Below are 19,974 nucleotides of genomic sequence, written 5' to 3'. Positions count from 1 at the left end.
GAAGCTTCTAAAGCCTTGACATAATGTTCTGGAATTTTCCAATCAGTTTAAAGGCACAGTCAACTTAGTGTATGTAAACTTCTGACCCACTGGAATTGTGATACAGTGAATTATAAGTGAAATAATCTGTCTGTAAACAATTGTTGGAAAAATTACTTGTGTCATGCACAAAGTAGATGTCCTAACCGACTTGACAAAACTATAGTTTGTTAACAAGAAATTTGTGGAGTGGTTGAAAAATGAGTTTTAATGTCTCCAACCTAAGTGTATGTAAACTAGTTTTAATGACTCCAACCTAAGTGTATGTAAACTAGTTTTAATGACTCCAACCTAAGTGTATGTAAACTTCCGACTTCAACTGTACATACATACATACAGGAGCAGTCAAAAGTTTGGACACACCTACTCATTCTAGGGTTTTTTACCTTATTTTTACTATTTTCTACATTGTAGAATAATATTGAAGACATTAAAACTATGAAATAACACATATGGAATCATGTAGTAACCAAAAAAGTGTTGAACAAATCAAAATATATTTTATATTTGAGATTATTCAAAGTAGCCACCCTTTTCCTTGATGACAGCTTTGCAAACTCTTGGGATTCTCTCAACCAGCTTCATGAGGTAGTCACCTGGAATGCATTTTCAATTAAAAGGTGTGCCTTGTTAAAAGTTCATTTGTTTAATTTCTTTCCTTCTTAATGCGTTTGAGCCAATCAGTTTTGTTGTATACAGAAGATAACCCTATTTGGTAAAAGAGCAAGACCATATTAGGGCAAGAACAAGAAGGAACATTTGAAGAACTTTGAACGTTGCTTCAACTGCGGCCGCAAAAAACAAACATCAAGCGCTGTGATGAAACTGGCTCTCATGAGGACCACCACAGGAAAGGAAGACCCAGAGTTACTTCTGTTGCAGCGGATAAGTTAATTAGAGTTAACTGGCTCTCATGAGGACCGCCACAGGAAAGGAAGACCCAGAGTTACTTCTGTTGCAGAGGATACGTTCATTAGACTTAACTGGCTCTCATGAGGACCACCACAGGAAATGAAGACCCAGAGTTACCTCTGTTGCAGCGGATAAGTTAATTAGAGTTAACTGGCTCTCATGAGGACCACCACAGGAAAGGAAGACCCAGAGTTACTTCTGTTGCAGCGGATAGGTTCATTAGACTTAACTGGCTCTCATGAGGACCACCACAGGAAATGAAGACCCAGAGTTACCTCTGTTGCAGCGGATAAGTTAATTAGAGTTAACTGGCTCTCATGAGGACCACCACAGGAAAGGAAGACCCAGAGTTACTTCTGTTGCAGTGGATAGGTTCATTAGAGTCACCAGCCTCACAAATGTCAAACCAAATAAATGCTTCACAGAGTTCAAGTAACAGACTAATCTCAACATCAACTGTTCAGAGGAGACTGTGTGAATCAAGACTTCATGGTCAAATTGCTGCAAGGAAACCACTGCTAAAGGACACCAATAAGAATAATAAGGTTGCTTAGGCCAGGAAACACAAGCAATGGACATTAGACTGGGGGAAATTTGTCCAAATTTCAGATTTTTGTCTCCAAACTCTGTGTATTTGTGAGACACAGCGGAGGTTCCCACCGTGAAGCATGGAGGAGGGGGTGTGTGATGGTGTGGTGACGCTGTCTATGATTTATTTAGAATCCAAGGCACGCTTAACTAGCATAGTTGCCACAGCATTCTGCAGTGATACACCATCCCATCTGGTTTGTGCTTAGTGGGACTGTCATTTGTTTTTCATCAGGACAATGACCCAACACATCTCCAGGCTGTGTAAGGAATATTTGACCAATAAGGAGAGTGATGGAGTGCTACATCAAATGACCTGGCCTCCACCATCACCTGACCTCAACCCAATTGGTTACTTCTACAGGGCTGGGCTACTGCTACAAGGCTGGGTTACTGCTACAGGGCTGGGTTACTGCTACAGGGCTGGGCTACTGCTACAGGGCTGGGCTACTGCTACAAGGCTGGGTTACTGCTACAGGGCTGGGTTACTGCTACAGGGCTGGGTTACTGCTACAGGGCTGGGTTACTGCTACAGGGCTGGGCTACTGCTACAAGGCTGGGTTACTGCTACAGGGCTGGGTTACTGCTACAGGGCTGGGTTACTGCTACAGGGCTGGGTTACTGCTACAGGGCTGGGTTACTGCTACAGGGCTGGGCTACTGCTACAGGGCTGGGCTACTGCTACAGGGCTGGGTTACTGCTACAAGGCTGGGTTACTGCTACAGGGCTGGGTTACTGCTACAGGGCTGGGCTACTGCTACAGGGCTGGGCTACTGCTACAAGGCTGGGTTACTGCTACAAGGCTGGTTTACTGCTACAGGGCTGGGTTACTGCTACAAGGCTGGGTTACTGCTACAGGGCTGGGTTACTGCTACAAGGCTGGGTTACTGCTACAAGGCTGGGTTACTGCTACAGGGCTGGGTCTACAGGGCTGGGTTACTGCTACAGAGCTGGATTGCTACAGGGCTGGGCTACTGCTACAGGGCTGGGTTACTGCTACAAGGCTGGTTTACTGCTACAGGGCTGGGTTACTGCTACAGGGCTGGGTTACTGCTACAGGGCTGGGCTACTGCTACAGGGCTGGGTTACTGCTACAGGGCTGGGTTACTGCTACAGGGCGAGGTTACTGCTACAAGGCTGGGTTACTGCTACAAGGCTGGGTTACTGCTACAGGGCTGGGTTACTGCTACAGGGCTGGGTTACTGCTAAAAGGCTGGTTTACAGCTACAGGGCTGGGTTACTGCTACAGGGCTGGGTTACTGCTACAGGGCTGGGTTACTGCTACAGAGCTGGATTGCTACAGGGCTGGGTTACTGCTAAAAGGCTGGTTTACAGCTACAGGGCTGGGTTACTGCTACAGGGCTGGGTTACTGCTACAGGGCTGGGTTACTGCTACAGAGCTGGATTGCTACAGGGCTGGGCTACTGCTACAGGGCTGGGTTACTGCTACAGGGCTGGGTTACTGCTACAGGGCTGGGTTACTGCTACAGGGCTGGGTTACTGCTACAGGGCTGGGTTACTGCTACAGGGCTGGGTTACTGCTACAGGGCGGGGTTACTGCTACAGGGCTGGGTTACTGCTACAATGCTGGGTTACTGCTACAGGGCTGGGTTACTGCTACAGGGCTGGGCTACTGCTACAGGGCTGGGTTACTGCTACAGGGCTAGGTTACTGCTACAGGGCTGGGCTACTGCTACAGGGCGGGGTTACTGCTACAGGGCTGGGCTACTGCTACAGGGCTAGGTTACTGCTACAAGGCTGGGTTACTGCTACAGGGCTAGGTTACTGCTACAGGGCTGGGTTACTGCTACAGGGCTGGGTTACTGCTACAGGGCTGGGTTACTGCTACAAGGCTGGGTTACCGCTACAGGGCTGGGTTACTGCTACAGGGCTGGGCTACTGCTACAGGGCTGGGTTACTGCTACAGGGCTGGGTTACTGCTACAGGGCTGGGTTACTGCTACAGGGCTGGGTTACTGCTACAGGGCTGGGTTACTGCTACAGGGCTGGGTTACTGCTACAGGGCTGGGTTACTGCTACAAGGCTGGGTTACTGCTACAGGGCTGGGTTACTGCTACAAGGCGGGGTTACTGCTACAAGGCTGGGTTACTGCTACAGGGCTGGGTTTCTTCTACAAGGCTGGGCTTAGTTTAGTAGAGGTAGTTGCTGTGACTTATTTTCCCCTGAATCACCCAGCAAGTCTCCCTGCTTCTTCGAATGGAGACACGGAATCACTCTGCCTGCCTTTTCCAGTGGAGCTCTACGCCAGACAGTCTTTAATCAGTAGCGTTTTACAGAGCAGGCCGCCCCGGTCGGTCGGTCAGTTGTGGTGATGGGGATTGGTAGGAGGCAGGTTCTACAACAACAGGGTTGTGGATCCTTCAGAGTTCAGCCTCATGGCCTCTCTATCCTCTCTCTGTCGTCAAGTGGCACTTGGCCCTCTTCTCCTCCTCTCCTCTCCTGCTCTCTACAAAGCAAAGCTAAGCCGAGGCAGAGGAAGAGAGTTCAATGGTGACTTGAAGAGATCTCAGATTGTGGTCTGGAATGATAATGGGCCCAAAACAGGGTTCTTAAAGAGCTACCACATGAGAGAGAGAGAGGGAGAGAGAGAGAGAGAGAGAGAGAGAGAGAGAGAGAGAGAGAGAGAGAGAGAGAGAGAGAGAGAGAGAGAGAGAGAGAGAGAGAGAGAGAGAGAGAGAGAGAGAGAGAGAGAGAGAGAGAGAGAGAGAGAGAGAGAGAGAGAGAGAGAGATAGGATATATATATATAGAGAGAGAGATAGGATATATATATACTGTATATACAGTGCCTTTCGAAAGTATTCGGCCCCCTTGAACTTTGCGAACCTTTGCCACATTTCAGGCTTCAAACATAAAGATATAAAACTGTATTTTTTTGTGAAGAATCAACAACAAGTGGGACACAATCATGAAGTGGAACGACATTTATTGGATGTTTCAAACTTTTTTAACAAATCAAAAACTGAAAAATTGGGCGTGCAAAATTATTCAGCCCCTTTACTTTCAGTGCAGCAAACTCTCTCCAGAAGTTCAGTGAGGATCTCTGAATGATCCAATGTTGACCTAAATTACTAATGATGATAAATACAATCCACCTGTGTGTAATCAAGTCTCCGTATAAATGCACCTGCACTGTGATAGTCTCAGAGGTCCGTTAAAAGCACAGAGAGCATCATGAAGAACAAGGAACACAACAGGCAGGTCCGAGATACTGTTGTGAAGAAGTTTAAAGCCGGATTTGGATACAAAAATATTTCCCAAGCTTTAAACATCCCAAGGAGCACTGTGCAAGCGATAATATTGAAATGGAAGGAGTATCAGACCACTGCAAATCTACCAAGACCTGGCCGTCCCTCTAAACTTTCAGCTCATACAAGGAGAAGACTGATCAGAGATGCAGCCAAGAGGCCCATGATCACTCTGGATGAACTGCAGAGATCTACAGCTGAGGTGGGAGACTATGTCCATAGGACAACAATATTGCACAAATCTGGCCTTTATGGAAGAGTGGCAAGAAGAAAGCCATTTCTTAAAGATATCCATAAAAAGTGTTGTTTAAAGTTTGCCACAAGCCACCTGGGAGACACACCAAACATGTGGAAGAAGGTGCTCTGGTCAGATGAAACCAAAATGGAACTTTTTGGCAACAATGCAAAACGTTATGTTTGGCGTAAAAGCAACACAGCTCATCACCCTGAACACACCATACCCACTGTCAAACATGGTGGTGGCAGCATCATGGTTTGGGCCTGCTTTTCTTCAGCAGGGACAGGGAAGATGGTTAAAATTGATGGGAAGATGGATGGAGCCAAATACAGGATCATTCTGGAAGAAAACCTGATGGAGTCTGCAAAAGATCTGAGACTGGGACGGAGATTTGTCTTCCAACAAGACAATGATCCAAAACATAAAGCAAAATCTACAATGGAATGGTTCAAAAATAAACATATCCAGGTGTTAGAATGGCCAAGTCAAAGTCCAGACCTGAATCCAATCGAGAATCTGTGGAAAGAACTGAAAACTGCTGTTCACAAATGCTCTCCATCCAACCTCACTGAGCTCGAGTTGTTTTGCAAAGAGCAATGGGAAAAAAATTCAGTCTCTCGATGTGCAAAACTGATAGAGACATACCCCAAGCGACTTACAGCTGTAATCGCAGCAAAAGGTGGCGCTACAAAGTATTAACTTAAGGGGGCTGAATAATTTTGCACGCCCAATTTTCAGTTTTTGATATGTTGAAAAAGTTTGAAATATCTAATAAATGTCTTTCCACTTCAGGATTGTGTCCCACTTGTTATTGATTCTTCACAAAAAAATACAGTTTTATATCTTTATGTTTGAAGCCTGAAATGTGGCAAAAGGTCGCAAAGTTCAAGGGGGCCGAATACTTTCGCAAGGCACTGTATAGAGAGCGGGACATAGAGGAGGGGCAGAGAGACAGTGATGTTAGAGACCTGGAGAAGGAGAGAGAGAACAGAGATGTTGGAGAGCTGGAGAAGGAGAGAGAGAACAGAGATGTTAGAGACCTGGAGAAGGAGAGAGAGAACAGAGATGTTGGAGACCTGGAGAAGGAGAGAGAGAACAGAGATGTTGGAGACCTGGAGAAGGAGAGAGAGAACAGAGATGTTAGAGAGCTGGAGAAGGAGAGAGAGAACAGAGATGTTGGAGAGCTGGAGAAGGAGAGAGAGAACAGAGATGTTGGAGAGCTGGATAAGGAGAGAGAACAGAGATGTCAGAGAGCTGGAGAAGGAGAGAGAGAACAGAGATGTTAGAGACCTGGAGAAGGAGAGAGAGAACAGAGATGTTGGAGACCTGGAGAAGGAGAGAGAGAACATAGATTTTAGTGACCTGGAGAAGGAGAGAGAGAACAGAGATGTTGGAGACCTGGAGAAGGAGAGAGAGAACAGAGATGTTGGAGACCTGGAGAAAGAGAGAGAGAACAGAGATGTTAGAGACCATGAATAACGAGAGAGAGAACAGAGATGTTAGAGACCTGGAGAAGGAGAGAGAGAACAGACATTTTAGAGACCTGGAGAAGGAGAGAGAGAACAGACATGTTAGAGACCTGGAGAATGAGAGAGAGAACAGAGATGTTAGAGACCTGGATAACGAGAGCGAGAACAGAGATATAGAGACCTGGATAACGAGAGAGAGAACAGAGATGTTAGAGACCTGGAGAACGAGAGAGAGAACAGAGATGTTAGAGACCCTGAGAACGAGAGAGAGAACAGAGATGTTAGAGACCTGGAGAACGAGAGAGAGAACAGAGATGTTAGAGACCCGGAGAAGGAGAGAGAGAACAGACATTTTAGAGACCTGGAGAAGGAGAGAGAAAGAACAGAGATGTTAGAGACCTGGAGAACGAGAGAGAGAACAGAGATGTTAGAGACCTGGAGAACGAGAGAGAGAACAGAGATTTTAGAGACCTGGAAAACGAGAGAGAGAACAGAGATGTTAGAGACCTGGAGAATGAGAACAGAGGCAACACGTGATAGAGGAAGGAGTTTGCTCTCAGAAGAAAGTTAGTTACTCGTTCCAAAACTTTCAAGGGTGAATTGGAGTACCGTAATCAATTACTACAATCACGATCAAAACATTCCATCTGTACCTTGACTAACTTAATCAGGTGTATTAGTGCAGGGCTAGAACGAAACCCTGCACAGCTGGTATCTATCCAGGACTGAAGTGGATAGAACCATGTTACTGTAGTCTGGATGGTCTCAAACTATTTAGAAAGAGGAGCCCACACCAAGCCAGGAACTGTAGACCCTAACCTACAACCAGACTGCTTAGAGACCTGGGAATTAAGGGCCAGGGCCAGAGCCAGCGTTCGGCAATCAAAGCTGTATCAGAGGCGGCAGAAGGCAGCAGTCAGTGGCTCTGGATGAAGAGGAAAGACCCCAGCTGGGCCCCGAAGTGAGAGGGCCAGGAGGTATGCGGTCAACAATGCTAGTCTCAGGGAGGAGGACGCCCCTGCCATGCATAATCCCATGGGATGTTGGCTATCAACAATAAGGCAACTCCTATGACTAATTGGGAATGGGACACAAGCGTAGGATTGATCACCCTGTCGCTGGCCGCCTTTGGGGAGGGTGTATAGTGTGAAACACCCTAGGAACCAAAGGTACACTACTGACGATGCGCTCCCCACATTTCACCACGCTCACTGTTCATTAACTCTTGGAAGTGCTTTGCACAAAGGAGAGGAACATCTCATCCTGTGTTCTTGGAATCTGTCAACACCTGTCAGTGGTGGATACGGTGGGAGTCAGGACCCTTAGTGTGTATAGAGTGGTGTTCACATCCCATAATCAACCTGTCACCAGGGAACTCTGCTTTAGACTCACACGAAGAAGACCATAGATTCTCCAAGCTGTAAAAATCAGGGTGTTAGAGGTTGGTTGTATTAAACTAGGGTGTTTAATGGGGTGTCAGAGGTTGGTTGTATTAAACTAGGGTATTTAATGGGGTGTCAGAGGTTGGTTGTATTAAACTAGGGTATTTAATGGGGGCTCAGAGGTTGGTTGTATTAAACTAGGGTATTTAATGGGGGCTCAGAGGTTGGATGTATTAAACTAGGGTATTTAATGGGGGCTCAGAGGTTGGTTGTATTAAACTAGGGTATTTAATGGGGTGTCAGAGGTTGGTTGTATTAAACTAGGGTATTTAATGGGGTGTCAGAGGTTGGTTGTATTAAACTAGGGTATTTAATGGGGTGTCAGAGGTTGGTTGTATTAAACTAGGGTATTTAATGGGGACTCAGAGGTTGGTTGTATTAAACTAGGGTATTTAATGGGGTCTCAGAGGTTGGTTGTATTAAACTAGGGTGTTTAATGGGGTCTCAGAGGTTGGTTGTATTAAACTAGGGTATTTAATGGGTGCTCAGAGGTTGGTTGTATTAAACTAGGGTATTTAATGGGGTCTCAGATGTTGACTGTATTAAACTAGGGTATTTAATGGCGTCAGAGGTTGGTTGTATTAAACTAGGGTATTTAATGGGGTGTCAGAGGTTGTTGTATTAAACTAGGGTATTTAATGGGGTCTCAGAGGTTGGTTGTATTAAACTAGGGTATTTAATGGGGTCTCAGAGGTTGGTTGTATTAAACTAGGGTATTTAATGGGGTCTCAGAGGTTGGTTGTATTAAACTAGGGTATTTAATGGGGGCTCAGAGGTTGGATGTATTAAACTAGGGTATTTAATGGTGTGTCAGAGGTTGGTTGTATTAAACTAGGGTATTTAATGGGGGCTCAGAGGTTGGATGTATTAAACTAGGGTATTTAATGGGGTGTCAGAGGTTGGTTGTATTAAACTAGGGTATTTAATGGGGTCTCAGAGGTTGGTTGTATTAAACTAGGGTATTTAATGGGGTCTCAGAGGTTGGTTGTATTAAACTAGGGTATTCAATGGGGTCTCAGAGGTTGGTTGTATTAAACTAGGGTATTCAATGGGTTCTGTCTTATGCAATTCTACCCCATATCTCTTCTTGTCCAACTGTCAGAGAACGCCTGATGTTTTGATTAACACAGGTCAGAGGTCATCGCAACACTTCAACTATTAAGAAGCACATTTTAAAACATGTTCAACCTCTGAACTGACTGGCTAATTGATGTGTGATTCATTTGTTTGGTCGCCTACCGTTTCCGATAGAAATGGAGCACTTAGTGAACCAAGGTCCAAGAGAAACACTGAGCTGGGTGAATTAATTGTGAATATTGAATTAATTCAATGGTCGGCTGGATCGTCTCAAACTGTCAATGTGAAATCTTTTTAATGTGCCTGTTTGGTGAAAGAGGCCTTTGGACTGGCTGCTAAAAAGCCACAAGGTTTAGACATACAATACACACACACACACACACACACACACACACACACAGTACACAGTACACACACACACACACACACACACACACACACACACAGTACACACACACACACACACACACACACACACACACACACACACACACACACACACACACACACACACACACACACACACACACAATACACACACACGCACAAACAATACACACACACACACAGACACGCACAGACACACACACAGACAGATGCAGGCACACACAAACACACACACAATACACACACACACACACACAGATGCAGGCACACACACACACACACGCACACGCACACAGGCACACACACACACACAGGCACACACACACACAGATACAGGCACACACACGCACACACACAGGCACACACACAAGCACACACACACAGGCACACACACACACACACAGACACACACACACACACACAGACACACACAGACACACACACACAGACAGATGCAGGCACACACACACACACATGTGCACACACAGGCACACACACACACAGGCACACACACACACAGACACACACACACACAGATGCAGGCACACTCACAAGCACACACACACACAGGAACACAAGCACACACTCACACACATCACATGTTGTTTTTATGGCCTTCTCATCCTCTCCTCTCTCCTGTCTGTCTATGGGACGATGCTGAAGAGAGGTTTGTGTGTGTGTGTGTTATTTTATGTCTGCACATTACTATCTATCGGTAATTTGTCTCTTCTTTCCCCTCTGACACAGGAGACCAAGATGGACTGTGTCCGCATCGCCACTAAAGGTAGGACATTGACTTACCAGACCGATAATGTTGAAACTAGATGTGTTTACCAGGCTGATAATGCTGTAACTTGGCGTGTTTTCCAGACCGATAATGCCGTAACTAGACATGTTTACCAGGCCGATAATGCTGACACTAGATGTGTTTACCAGGCTGATAATGCTAAAACCAGATGTGTTTACCAGGCCGATAATGCTGTAACTAGATGTGTTTACCAGACTGATAATACTGTAACTAGACATGTTTACCAAGCCGATAATGCTGCAAACTAGATGTGTTTACCAGGCCGATAATGCTGAAACTAGACAGGTTTAACAGGCTGATAATGCTGAAACCAGACATGTTTGCCAGGCCGATAATGCTGAAACCAGACATGTTTACCAGGCCGATAATGCTGAAACTAGACGTGTTTACCAGGTCGATAATGCGGAAACCAGACATGTTTACCAGGCCGATAATGCTGAAACCAGACATGTTTACCAGGCTGATCATGCTGAAACCAGACGTGTTTACCAGGCTGATAATGCTGTAACTAGATGTGTTTACCAGGCCGATAATGCTGTAACTAGATGTGTTTACCAGGCCGATAATGCTGTAACTAGACGTGTTTACTAGGCCGATAATGCTGAAACCAGACATGTTTACCAGGCCGATAATGCTGAAACCAGACGTGTTTACCAGGCCGATAATGCTGAAACTAGACATGTTTACCAGGCCGATAATGCTGAAACTATACGTGTTTACCAGGCCGATAATGCTGAAACTAGACGTGTTTACCAGGTCGATAATGCTGAAACTAGACGTGTTTACCAGGCCGATAATGCTGAAACTAGACGTGTTTACCAGGCCGATAATGCTGAAACCAGACATGTTTACCAGGCCGATAATGCTGAAACTAGACATGTTTACCAGGCTGATAATGCTGAAACTAGACGTGTTTACCAGGCCGATAATGCTGAAACTAGACGTGTTTACCAGGCCGATAATGCTGAAACCAGACGTGTTTACCAGGCACTTTACCTGCACACCTTTGAGAACTAACGTCATGAACCTGTTAAGCAGTGGTCTCTATATAGGAACACTGTTACCCGACAGACACAGAGGAACATCTTAGTCACACAGCCAGTCAACAGTGTGTTCTCACGTCTCAGAGACGCCAACCATGTACTCTGGTTTTGGGAACTTACTTATTTTTCTTGACACACACACACACACACACACACACACACACACACACACACACACACACACACACACACACACACACACACGCATTCTCACACACAGATACACACACACACGTTGTTATTCTGCTTGTGTTAGCTACTCCTTAAACACTTGATCGGGAGGGGGATTGATAACGCCTGGGGGAGAGCTGGTAACACTGCTCTGACACAGACACACACACAGCTCAGGGAAGCCCTGTCACATGCATCAGCTATGCTAGACAGACACAGCTTCACAATAGATTTCCTATTGAGTGAATGAATTGTTAGAAGAAGATCAGCCTCCTCTGCTTACTACATGGGGGCCCGTGGTATTGTTCACAAGGCCGTCGGAATGCACTGGTACACGGAGCGATAGAGTTAGATTCAATTGTATCTAAAAGAGTTGGAATAATTCTAAGAAGCAAGGTCAGACAGCTAACCACACAAGGTCAGACAGCTAACCACACAAGGTCAGACAGCTAACCACACAAGGTCAGACAGCTAACCGCACAAGGTCAAACAGCTAACCACACAAGGTCAAACAGCTAACCACACAAGGTCAGAAAGCTAACCACACAAGGTCAGACAGCTAACCACACAAGGTCAGACAGCTAACCACACAAGGTCAGACAGCTAACCACATAAGGTCAGACAGCTAACCACACAGGGTTGATACAGCTAACCACACAAGGTCAGACAGCTAACCACACAAGGTCAGACAGCTAACCACACAAGGTCAGACAGCTAACCACACAGGGTTGATACAGCTAACCACACAAGGTCAGACAGCTAACCACACAGGGTTGATACAGCTAACCACACAAGGTCAGACAGCTGACCACACAAGGTCAGACAGCTAACCACACAAGGTCAGACAGCTAACCACACAAGGTCAGACAGCTAACCACACAAGGTCAGACAGCTAACCACATAAGGTCAGACAGCTAACCACACAAGGTCAGACAGCTAACCACACAAGGTCAGACAGCTAACCACACAAGGTCAGACAGCTAACCACATAAGGTCAGACAGCTAACCACACTGGGGTTGATACAGCTAACCACACAAGGTCAGACAGCTAACCACACAAGGTCAGACAGCTAACCACACAAGGTGCTAATAGGTTTAATGTATTTAGGTAAAATACAATGAGTAGTTAGAGTAAGTGACATGTAAGTAGTTAGTATAGAGCTGAAGGTTAAATGTTAGTCTAGAGCTGTAGGTTAGATGTTAGTGTAGACCTGTAGGTTAGATGTTAGTGTAGAATTGAAGGTTAGATGTTAGTCTAGAGCTGAAGGTTAGATGTCAGTCTAGAGCTGTAGGTTAGATGTTAGTGTAGAGTTGAAGTTTAGATGTCAGTCTAGAGCTGAAGGTTAGATGCTAGTCTATAGCTGAAGGTTATATGTTAGTCTAGAGCTGAAGGTTAGATGTTCGTGTAGAGCTGAAGTTTAAATGTCAGTCTAGAGCTGAAGGTTAGATGTTAGTCTATAGCTGTAGGTTAGATGTCAGTGTAGACCTATAGGTTAGATGTTAGTGTAGAGTTGAAGGTTAGATGCTTTTGTTTGTGACCTCTCTCTCTCTCTCTCTCTCTCTCTCTCTGTCTCTCTCTCTCTCTCTCTCTCTCTCTCTCTCTCTCTCTCTCTCTCTCTCTCTCTCTCTCTCTCTCTCTCTCTCTCTGTCCCTCTGTCTCTCTCTCTCTGTCTCTCTCTCTCTGTCTCTCTCTCTGTCTCTCTCTGTCTCTCTCTGTCTCTCTCTCTCTCTCTCTCTCTCTCTCTCTCTCTCTCTCTCTCTCTCTCTCTCTCTCTCTCTGTCTCTCTCTCTGTCTCTCTCTCTCTCTCTCTCTCTCTCTCTCTCTCTCTCTCTCTCTCTCTCTCTCTCTCTCTCTCTCTGTCTCTCTCTCTCTCTCTCTCTCTCTCTCTCTGTCTCTCTCTCTCTCTCTCTCTCTCTGTCTCTCTCTCTCTCTCTTCTCTCTCTCTCTCTCTCCTCTCTCTCTCTCTCTCTCTCTCTCCTCTCTCTCTCTCTCTCACCCTCTCCATTTCCCCTCCCGTCTCTCCCCCTCCCCATCTCGCCTCTCATCTTCTCCCCTTTCTCTCTCTTCTCTCTGTCTCTCCCCACCCTCTCCATTTCTCTCCCCCTCCCCTCTTCCCTCTCTTTGTCTGTCCCCCCTCTCCTCATCCTCTCCATTTCTCTCCCCCTCCCCTCTCTCTGTCTGTCTGTCTCTCCCTCCTCTCCCCGCCCTCTCTATTTCTCTCCCTCTCCCCTTCTCTCATCCTCTCCATTTCTCTCCCCCTCCCCTCTCCACTTTCCCTCTCTGTCTCTCCCCCTTCAACCCACCCTCTCCATTTCTCTCTCATCCTCTCCCCCTCCCCTCCCCCTCTCTGCGTGACACTGTGTGCCTCCTCCTCTCAGCTGCCATACTGGTGACCCAGCTCACGACGCCGTACCTCCGCATCGTACCAGCGGCTGGTGACGACCAACTAACAGGTTAGATTCTCTGCTCATGTTTCCAGTAGAGGTTGTAACATGTACTGTCCTGTTCTCCCAGCCTAAGTGCCTGGTTCTGAGATACTGGTGTACAGCTATAAGGGCTAGATCTATTTCTTCAGTTGTCTGTGTTTTGTTTGTTGTGTTTGTTGTGTTTGTTTTGTTTGTTGTTTGTTTTGTTTGTTGTGCTTGTTGTGTTTGTTGTGCTTGTTGTGTTTGTTTTGTTTGTTTTGTTTGTTGTGTTTGTTTTGTTTGTTGTGTTTGTTCTGTTTGTTGTGTTTGTTGTGTTTGTGGTGTTTGTTGTTTGTTTTGTTTGTTGTGCTTGTTGTGTTTGTTGTGCTTGTTGTGTTTGTTGTGTTTGTTTTGTTTGTTTTGTTTGTTGTGTTTGTTTTGTTTGTTGTGTTTGTTCTGTTTGTTGTGTTTGTTGTGTTTGTGGTGTTTGTTTTGTTTGTTGTGTTTGTTTTGTTTGTGGTGTTTGTTTTGTTTGTGGTGTTTGTTTTGTTTGTTGTGTTTGTGATGTTTGTTGTGTTTGTTGTGAATAAAAAGTTGCTCCAGTACACCTGTACCTATGATGAAGCATCCTCGCTGTGTTACAGTACATAAAATACCTCTTTTCAATTTACAATCCTCATGTCATGTGTTGAAATTGGAGATTTCCTACAGAAGTCAATCCCTTTCATTAAATATGTATAATATTATATAAATAATATCATATTTTTCCGTTTGGTATTTAATGTCCGGTGCTGTAGCTATGACAGGACTAAGCATTTTAAATACATTATCTCCTGTGTTCTTCATCAGACGCAGTAGATCTGTGTATCTTACCTGACATCCGACACCAATATCCCTAGACTGATACTAGAGGTGTAGTGGAGGGTGGGGGGGTGTAATAGTAGCATCCTAAACAGGTCCGTTTGTGTGATATAGTAACGTAGTACTGGTGTGGTTAAAAGACCCATGCAGTAAAATCTCTCTTTTGTTTCACTTATTTGGCCGTAGAACTGCTACTGTAACTTGTGTGATTTCTTCGAAACCTTAATTCAACCTCCATATGGGGATGAAATGGAGATTTACCCCCCCCGCCTGTTTCACCAGTAAACTGTGTTCTCTTCTATAGGGATTCAACAGTCCACTATATCAATATTCAGCCGTTATCGATAACCTGTCTTCCTAAAAAAATCAATAGAGTCAGTCTAACAGGACATGTTAGAGCAGATTGGTTATAAATACATGTTCTACTGACTGACTGGCTGACTGGTTGGTTGGCTGACTGGCTGACTGGTTGGTTGGCTGACTGGCTGACTGACTGGCTGGCTGGCTAACTGGTTGGTTGGTTGCCTGACTGGCTAGTTGGCTGACTGGCTGACTGGTTGGTTGGCTGACTGGCTGGTTGGCTGACTGGCTGACTGGTTGGCTGGTTGACTGGCTGACTGACTGGTTGGTTGGCTGACTGACTGACTGGCTGACTGGCTGGTTGGCTGACTGACTGACTGACTGGCTGGCTGGTTGGCTGACTGGCTGACTGGCTGGCTGACTGGCTGGTTGCTGACTGGCTGATTGGATGGCTGGTTGGTTGGCTGACTGGCTGGTAACCTGTCTTCCTAAAAAAATCAATAGAGTCAGTCTAACAGGACATGTTAGAGCAGATTGGTTATAAATACATGTTCTACTGACTGACTGGTTGACTGGTTGGTTGGCTGACTGACTGGTTGGTTGGCTGACTGGCTGACTGACTGGCTGACTGGTTGGTTGGCTGACTGGCTGACTGGTTGGCTGACTGGCTGACTGACTGGCTGACTGACTGGTTGGTTGGCTGACTGGCTGACTGGCTGGTTGGCTGACTGGCTGGCTGACTGACTGACTGACTGACTGACTGGCTAACTGGTTGGTTGGTTGGCTGACTGGCTGGTTGGCTGACCGGCTGACTGGTTGGCTGACTGACTGGCTGACTGGTTGGTTGGCTGACTGGCTGACTGGTTGGTTGGCTGACTGGTTGGCTGACTGGCTGACTGACTGGCTGACTGACTGGCTGACTGACTGGCTGACTGGCTGACTGACTAGTTGGTTGGCTGACTGGCTGACTGACTGTCTGACCGGCTGACTGGCTGGCTGGCTGGCTGGCTGACTGGCTGGCTGACTGGCTGGTTGCTGATTGGCTGGCTGACTGGTTGGTTAGCTGACTGGCTGGTAACCTGTCTTCCTAAAAAAATCAATAGAGTATGTCTAACAGGACATGTTAGAGCAGATTGGTTATAAATACATGTTCTACTGACTGATTGGCTGGCTGACTGGTTGGCTGGCTGGCAGGCTGGCTGACTGGTTGGATGGCTGGCTGACTGGTTGGTTGGCTGACTGGCTGGTTGGCTGACTGACTGACTGGCTGACTGGCTAACTGGTTGGTTGGTTGGTTGGCTGACTGGCTGGTTGGCTGACTGGCTGACTGGCTGACTGGTTGGTTGGTTGGCTGACTGGCTGGCTGACTGGCTGACTGGTTGGCTGGTTGGCTGACTGACTGGCTGACTGACTGGCTGACTGGCTGACTGACTGGTTGGTTGGCTGACTGACTGGCTGATTGGCTGACTGGCTGGTTGGCTGACTGGCTGGCTGACTGACTGACTGACTGGCTGGCTGACTGACTGACTGGCTGGCTGACTGGCTGGTTGCTGACTGGCTGATTGGCTGGCTGGCTGGCTGGCTGACTGGCTGGCTTATTGATTGGCTGGCTGACTGATTGGCTGACTGACTGCCTGGCTGGGTGGCTGACTGGCTGGCTGGCTGGCTGACTGATTGGCTGGCTGGCAGGCTGGCTGACTGGTTGGATGGCTGGCTGACTGGTTGGATGGCTGGCTGACTGGCTGGTTGGTGACTGGCTGATTGGCTGGCTGGCTGGCTGGCTGGCTGACTGGCTGGCTTACTGATTGGCTGGCTGACTGGCTGGCTGACTGGCTGGCTGGCTGGCTGGCTGACTGACTGGCTGGCTGGCTGACTGACTGCCTGGCTGGCTGACTGATTGGCTGGCTGGCTGGCTGGCTGGCTGATTGGCTGGCTGACTGTAACACCAGGAGCCATCTGCATGTTGTCGTTGATGTTGTTTGTTTGTTGATGTTGTTTGTTTGTTGTTGTTGTGTTGTCGATAACATAGGAGCGGCCACCCTTAAGCCTGACGCAGTAGAGCCAGAGAAACAGACTGACCACACAGTGAAGATAGCCGGAGTCATCGCTGGCATCCTCCTCTTCGTCATCATCTTCCTCGGAGTCGTCCTGCTCATGAAGAAAAGGTCAGCCATTTTGTAGAAGTGCTTCATGTTGTGTTTTACCACGACGACGCCAATATGACAACAGTCAGACAAACTGAAGAGAACTGACACATAGTTTCCACATTATCCCATAAACACAATATGAGATCAATTTGGACATCTCAGCTCGTTTCTATTTCTAGTCTCTAAGAACAAGACTTTTGTTGTTACTCCCGACAATACTCCCTGTTCGGTTTTTCGCCCTCAAAAGAGCAGTGGCAGCGTCAGCGTCGCTGTCGAATGTAAATAATTAATTTGATTATGTTGATACGCTACATTACGGCTGTTTACGACTAAATGAGAAACAGTTTGCTATGAAAGATGAATGTCTCCAAGGCCCCATCATACAACAGGCATTAAACTAACCACAACCCCATTCAATGACACTGGGTTGGAGATAGGAGGAAAAGGGAGAGGCCTATAGAAGGGAAGATAAAGAACATGAGATAAGTAGGAAATAATGAGAGAGAGAGAGAGAGAGAGAAAGGGAGACTAGAGAGAGAGAGAAAAGAGAGAGCCTAGAGAGAGAGGGAGACTAGAGAGAGAGAGAGCCTAGAGAGAGAGAGCCTAGAGAGAGAGAGCCTAGAGAGAGAGAGAGACTAAAGAGAGAGAGCCTAGAGAGAGAGGAGACTAGAGAGAGAGAGAGAGGGAGACTAGAGAGAGAGAGAGAGAGAGAGAGAGAGAGAGAGAGAGAGAGAGAGAGAGAGCCTAGAGAGAGAGAGAGAGAAAGAGAGCCTAGAGAGAGAGAGAGAGGGAGACTAGAGAGAGAGAGAGAGAAAAAGAGAGAGCCTAGAGAGAGAGAGAGAGCCTAGAGAGAGAGAGCCTAGAGAGAGCCTAGAGAGAGAGAGAGCATAGAGAGAGAGCCCATACTATAGAGGGCTTCAGGTACTATAGATACTATACGGGAGGAGGGCTTCAGGTACTATAGATACTATACGGGAGGAGGGCTTCAGGTACTATAGATACTATACGGGAGGAGGGCTTCAGGTACTATAGATACTATACGGGAGGAGGGCTTCAGGTACTATAGATACTATACGGGAGGAGGGCTTCAGGTACTATAGATACTATACGGGAGGAGGGCTTCAGGTACTATAGATACTATACGGGAGGAGGGCTTCAGGTACTATAGATACTATACGGGAGGAGGGCTTCAGGTACTATAGATACTATACGGGAGGAGGGCTTCAGGTACTATAGATACTATACGGGAGGAGGGCTTCAGGTACTATAGATACTATACGGGAGGAGGGCTTCAGGTACTATAGATACTATACGGGAGGAGGGCTTCAGGTACTATAGATACTATACGGGAGGAGGGCTTCAGGTACTATAGATACTATACGGGAGGAGGGCTATAGATACTATACGGGAGGAGGGCTTCAGGTACTATAGATGCTATACGGGAGGAGGGCTTCAGGTACTATAGATACTATACGGGAGGAGGGCTTCAGGTACTATAGATACTATACGGGAGGAGGGCTTCAGGTACTATAGATACTATACGGGAGGAGGGCTTCAGGTACTATAGATACTATACGGGAGGAGGGCTTCAGGTACTATAGATACTATACGGGAGGAGGGCTTCAGGTACTATAGATACTATACGGGAGGAGGGCTTCAGGTACTATAGATACTATACGGGAGGAGGGCTTCAGGTACTATAGATACTATACGGGAGGAGGGCTTCAGGTACTATAGATACTATACGGGAGGAGGGCTTGAGGTACTATAGATACTATACGGGAGGAGGGCTTCAGGTACTATAGATACTATACGGGAGGAGGGCTTCTCCAAGTCTCCAATCTGGGAAGATGAAGCTCAGCAAATATCAAAGCTCTTGTACACACCCAGGCCTGCAATATCCCAATGTCAGTTTATGGACGTTTTATCTTGTCGTTGTTGTGTTGTCCATAATATAGGAGCGGCCATAAGCCTGACGCTGTATTTCTCTACACGAGTTGGGTGTGCTCTGAAGATTATGTCCCAAATGACACACTACTCCCCGTATAGGGCACAACTGAGGGTCAACAGTAGTGCACTATATAGTGAATATGGTGACATTTGAGACGCAAACTAGTTTACTGCATTCAGTATCTGTACCGAAAGGAATGCCGAGGCGGAAAACGCCTTGACAACAGCGAGGAGGGGGGGGGGGGACTACTTTATTGTCTGTACAATTCCAACCTAACTTTTAGATTGATGTCCGTGTAGAACAAGTACAGCTTCTATATTTCTGTTCTACGATCATTTACCATTTGACGTTGCTTGACAGTGTTTTTTTTGTTACGGTGTGAGTTAAAACAGTGATATTTTTATTGAAATGATTTTCTGTTTGCCTTGTTTAAATGAGAGAGACGGTCAGGGAGCTGAATTCATTGTATCCATTATGATCTCATTTAGAATCATTCTCTTAGAATTACAACCATGTTAAGAAATTCTAAGTTCTGATTTAGAACTAACCTCGGAGGTTAAAATGTTAATTTCCCCTTCGTCTACAGACATCTACGGTGACAAAATACAGGCCTCCAATATCCTGTCGGTGTTATTGGCCCAGTATTCATTTCGCTGCGGCGAACACCGACAAATAAGAAAACAGGAAAAGATCTAGCGTTTGTAATGAGTTGGAAATGATTTGTGTACATGGATGTGTACAGAAGGATCCTTCTACAGCAGGTAGCCTAGTGGTTTGAACGAAAGGTCGCTGGTTTGAATCCCAGAGCCGAAAAGGGTTTTGTTTTTTTCTGCGTCCGAATCGACTTAATTGGCTATTTTCGGTTTAAT

The 19,974-nt window shown here is 46.4% G+C and overlaps 1 protein-coding gene across 1 annotated transcript in view; it reads left to right on the top strand.

Moving 5' to 3' along the window:
- LOC135558338 (receptor-type tyrosine-protein phosphatase mu-like) overlaps positions 1-19,974 on the top strand; it is a 588,334-nt gene that overhangs the window by 349,070 nt on the left and 219,290 nt on the right. Inside the window, exons 14-15 of the mRNA XM_064992077.1 lie at positions 10,166-10,202; positions 17,037-17,172. Coding sequence (XP_064848149.1) covers positions 10,166-10,202; positions 17,037-17,172 — 173 coding nt within the window. The remainder of the gene's footprint in view (positions 1-10,165; positions 10,203-17,036; positions 17,173-19,974) is intronic.

Source organism: Oncorhynchus masou, chromosome 17 (genome assembly GCF_036934945.1).
Source record: "Oncorhynchus masou masou isolate Uvic2021 chromosome 17, UVic_Omas_1.1, whole genome shotgun sequence".
In the NCBI taxonomy this organism is placed as follows: domain Eukaryota; kingdom Metazoa; phylum Chordata; class Actinopteri; order Salmoniformes; family Salmonidae; genus Oncorhynchus; species Oncorhynchus masou.
This window is presented reverse-complemented; position numbering and strand designations above follow the sequence as displayed.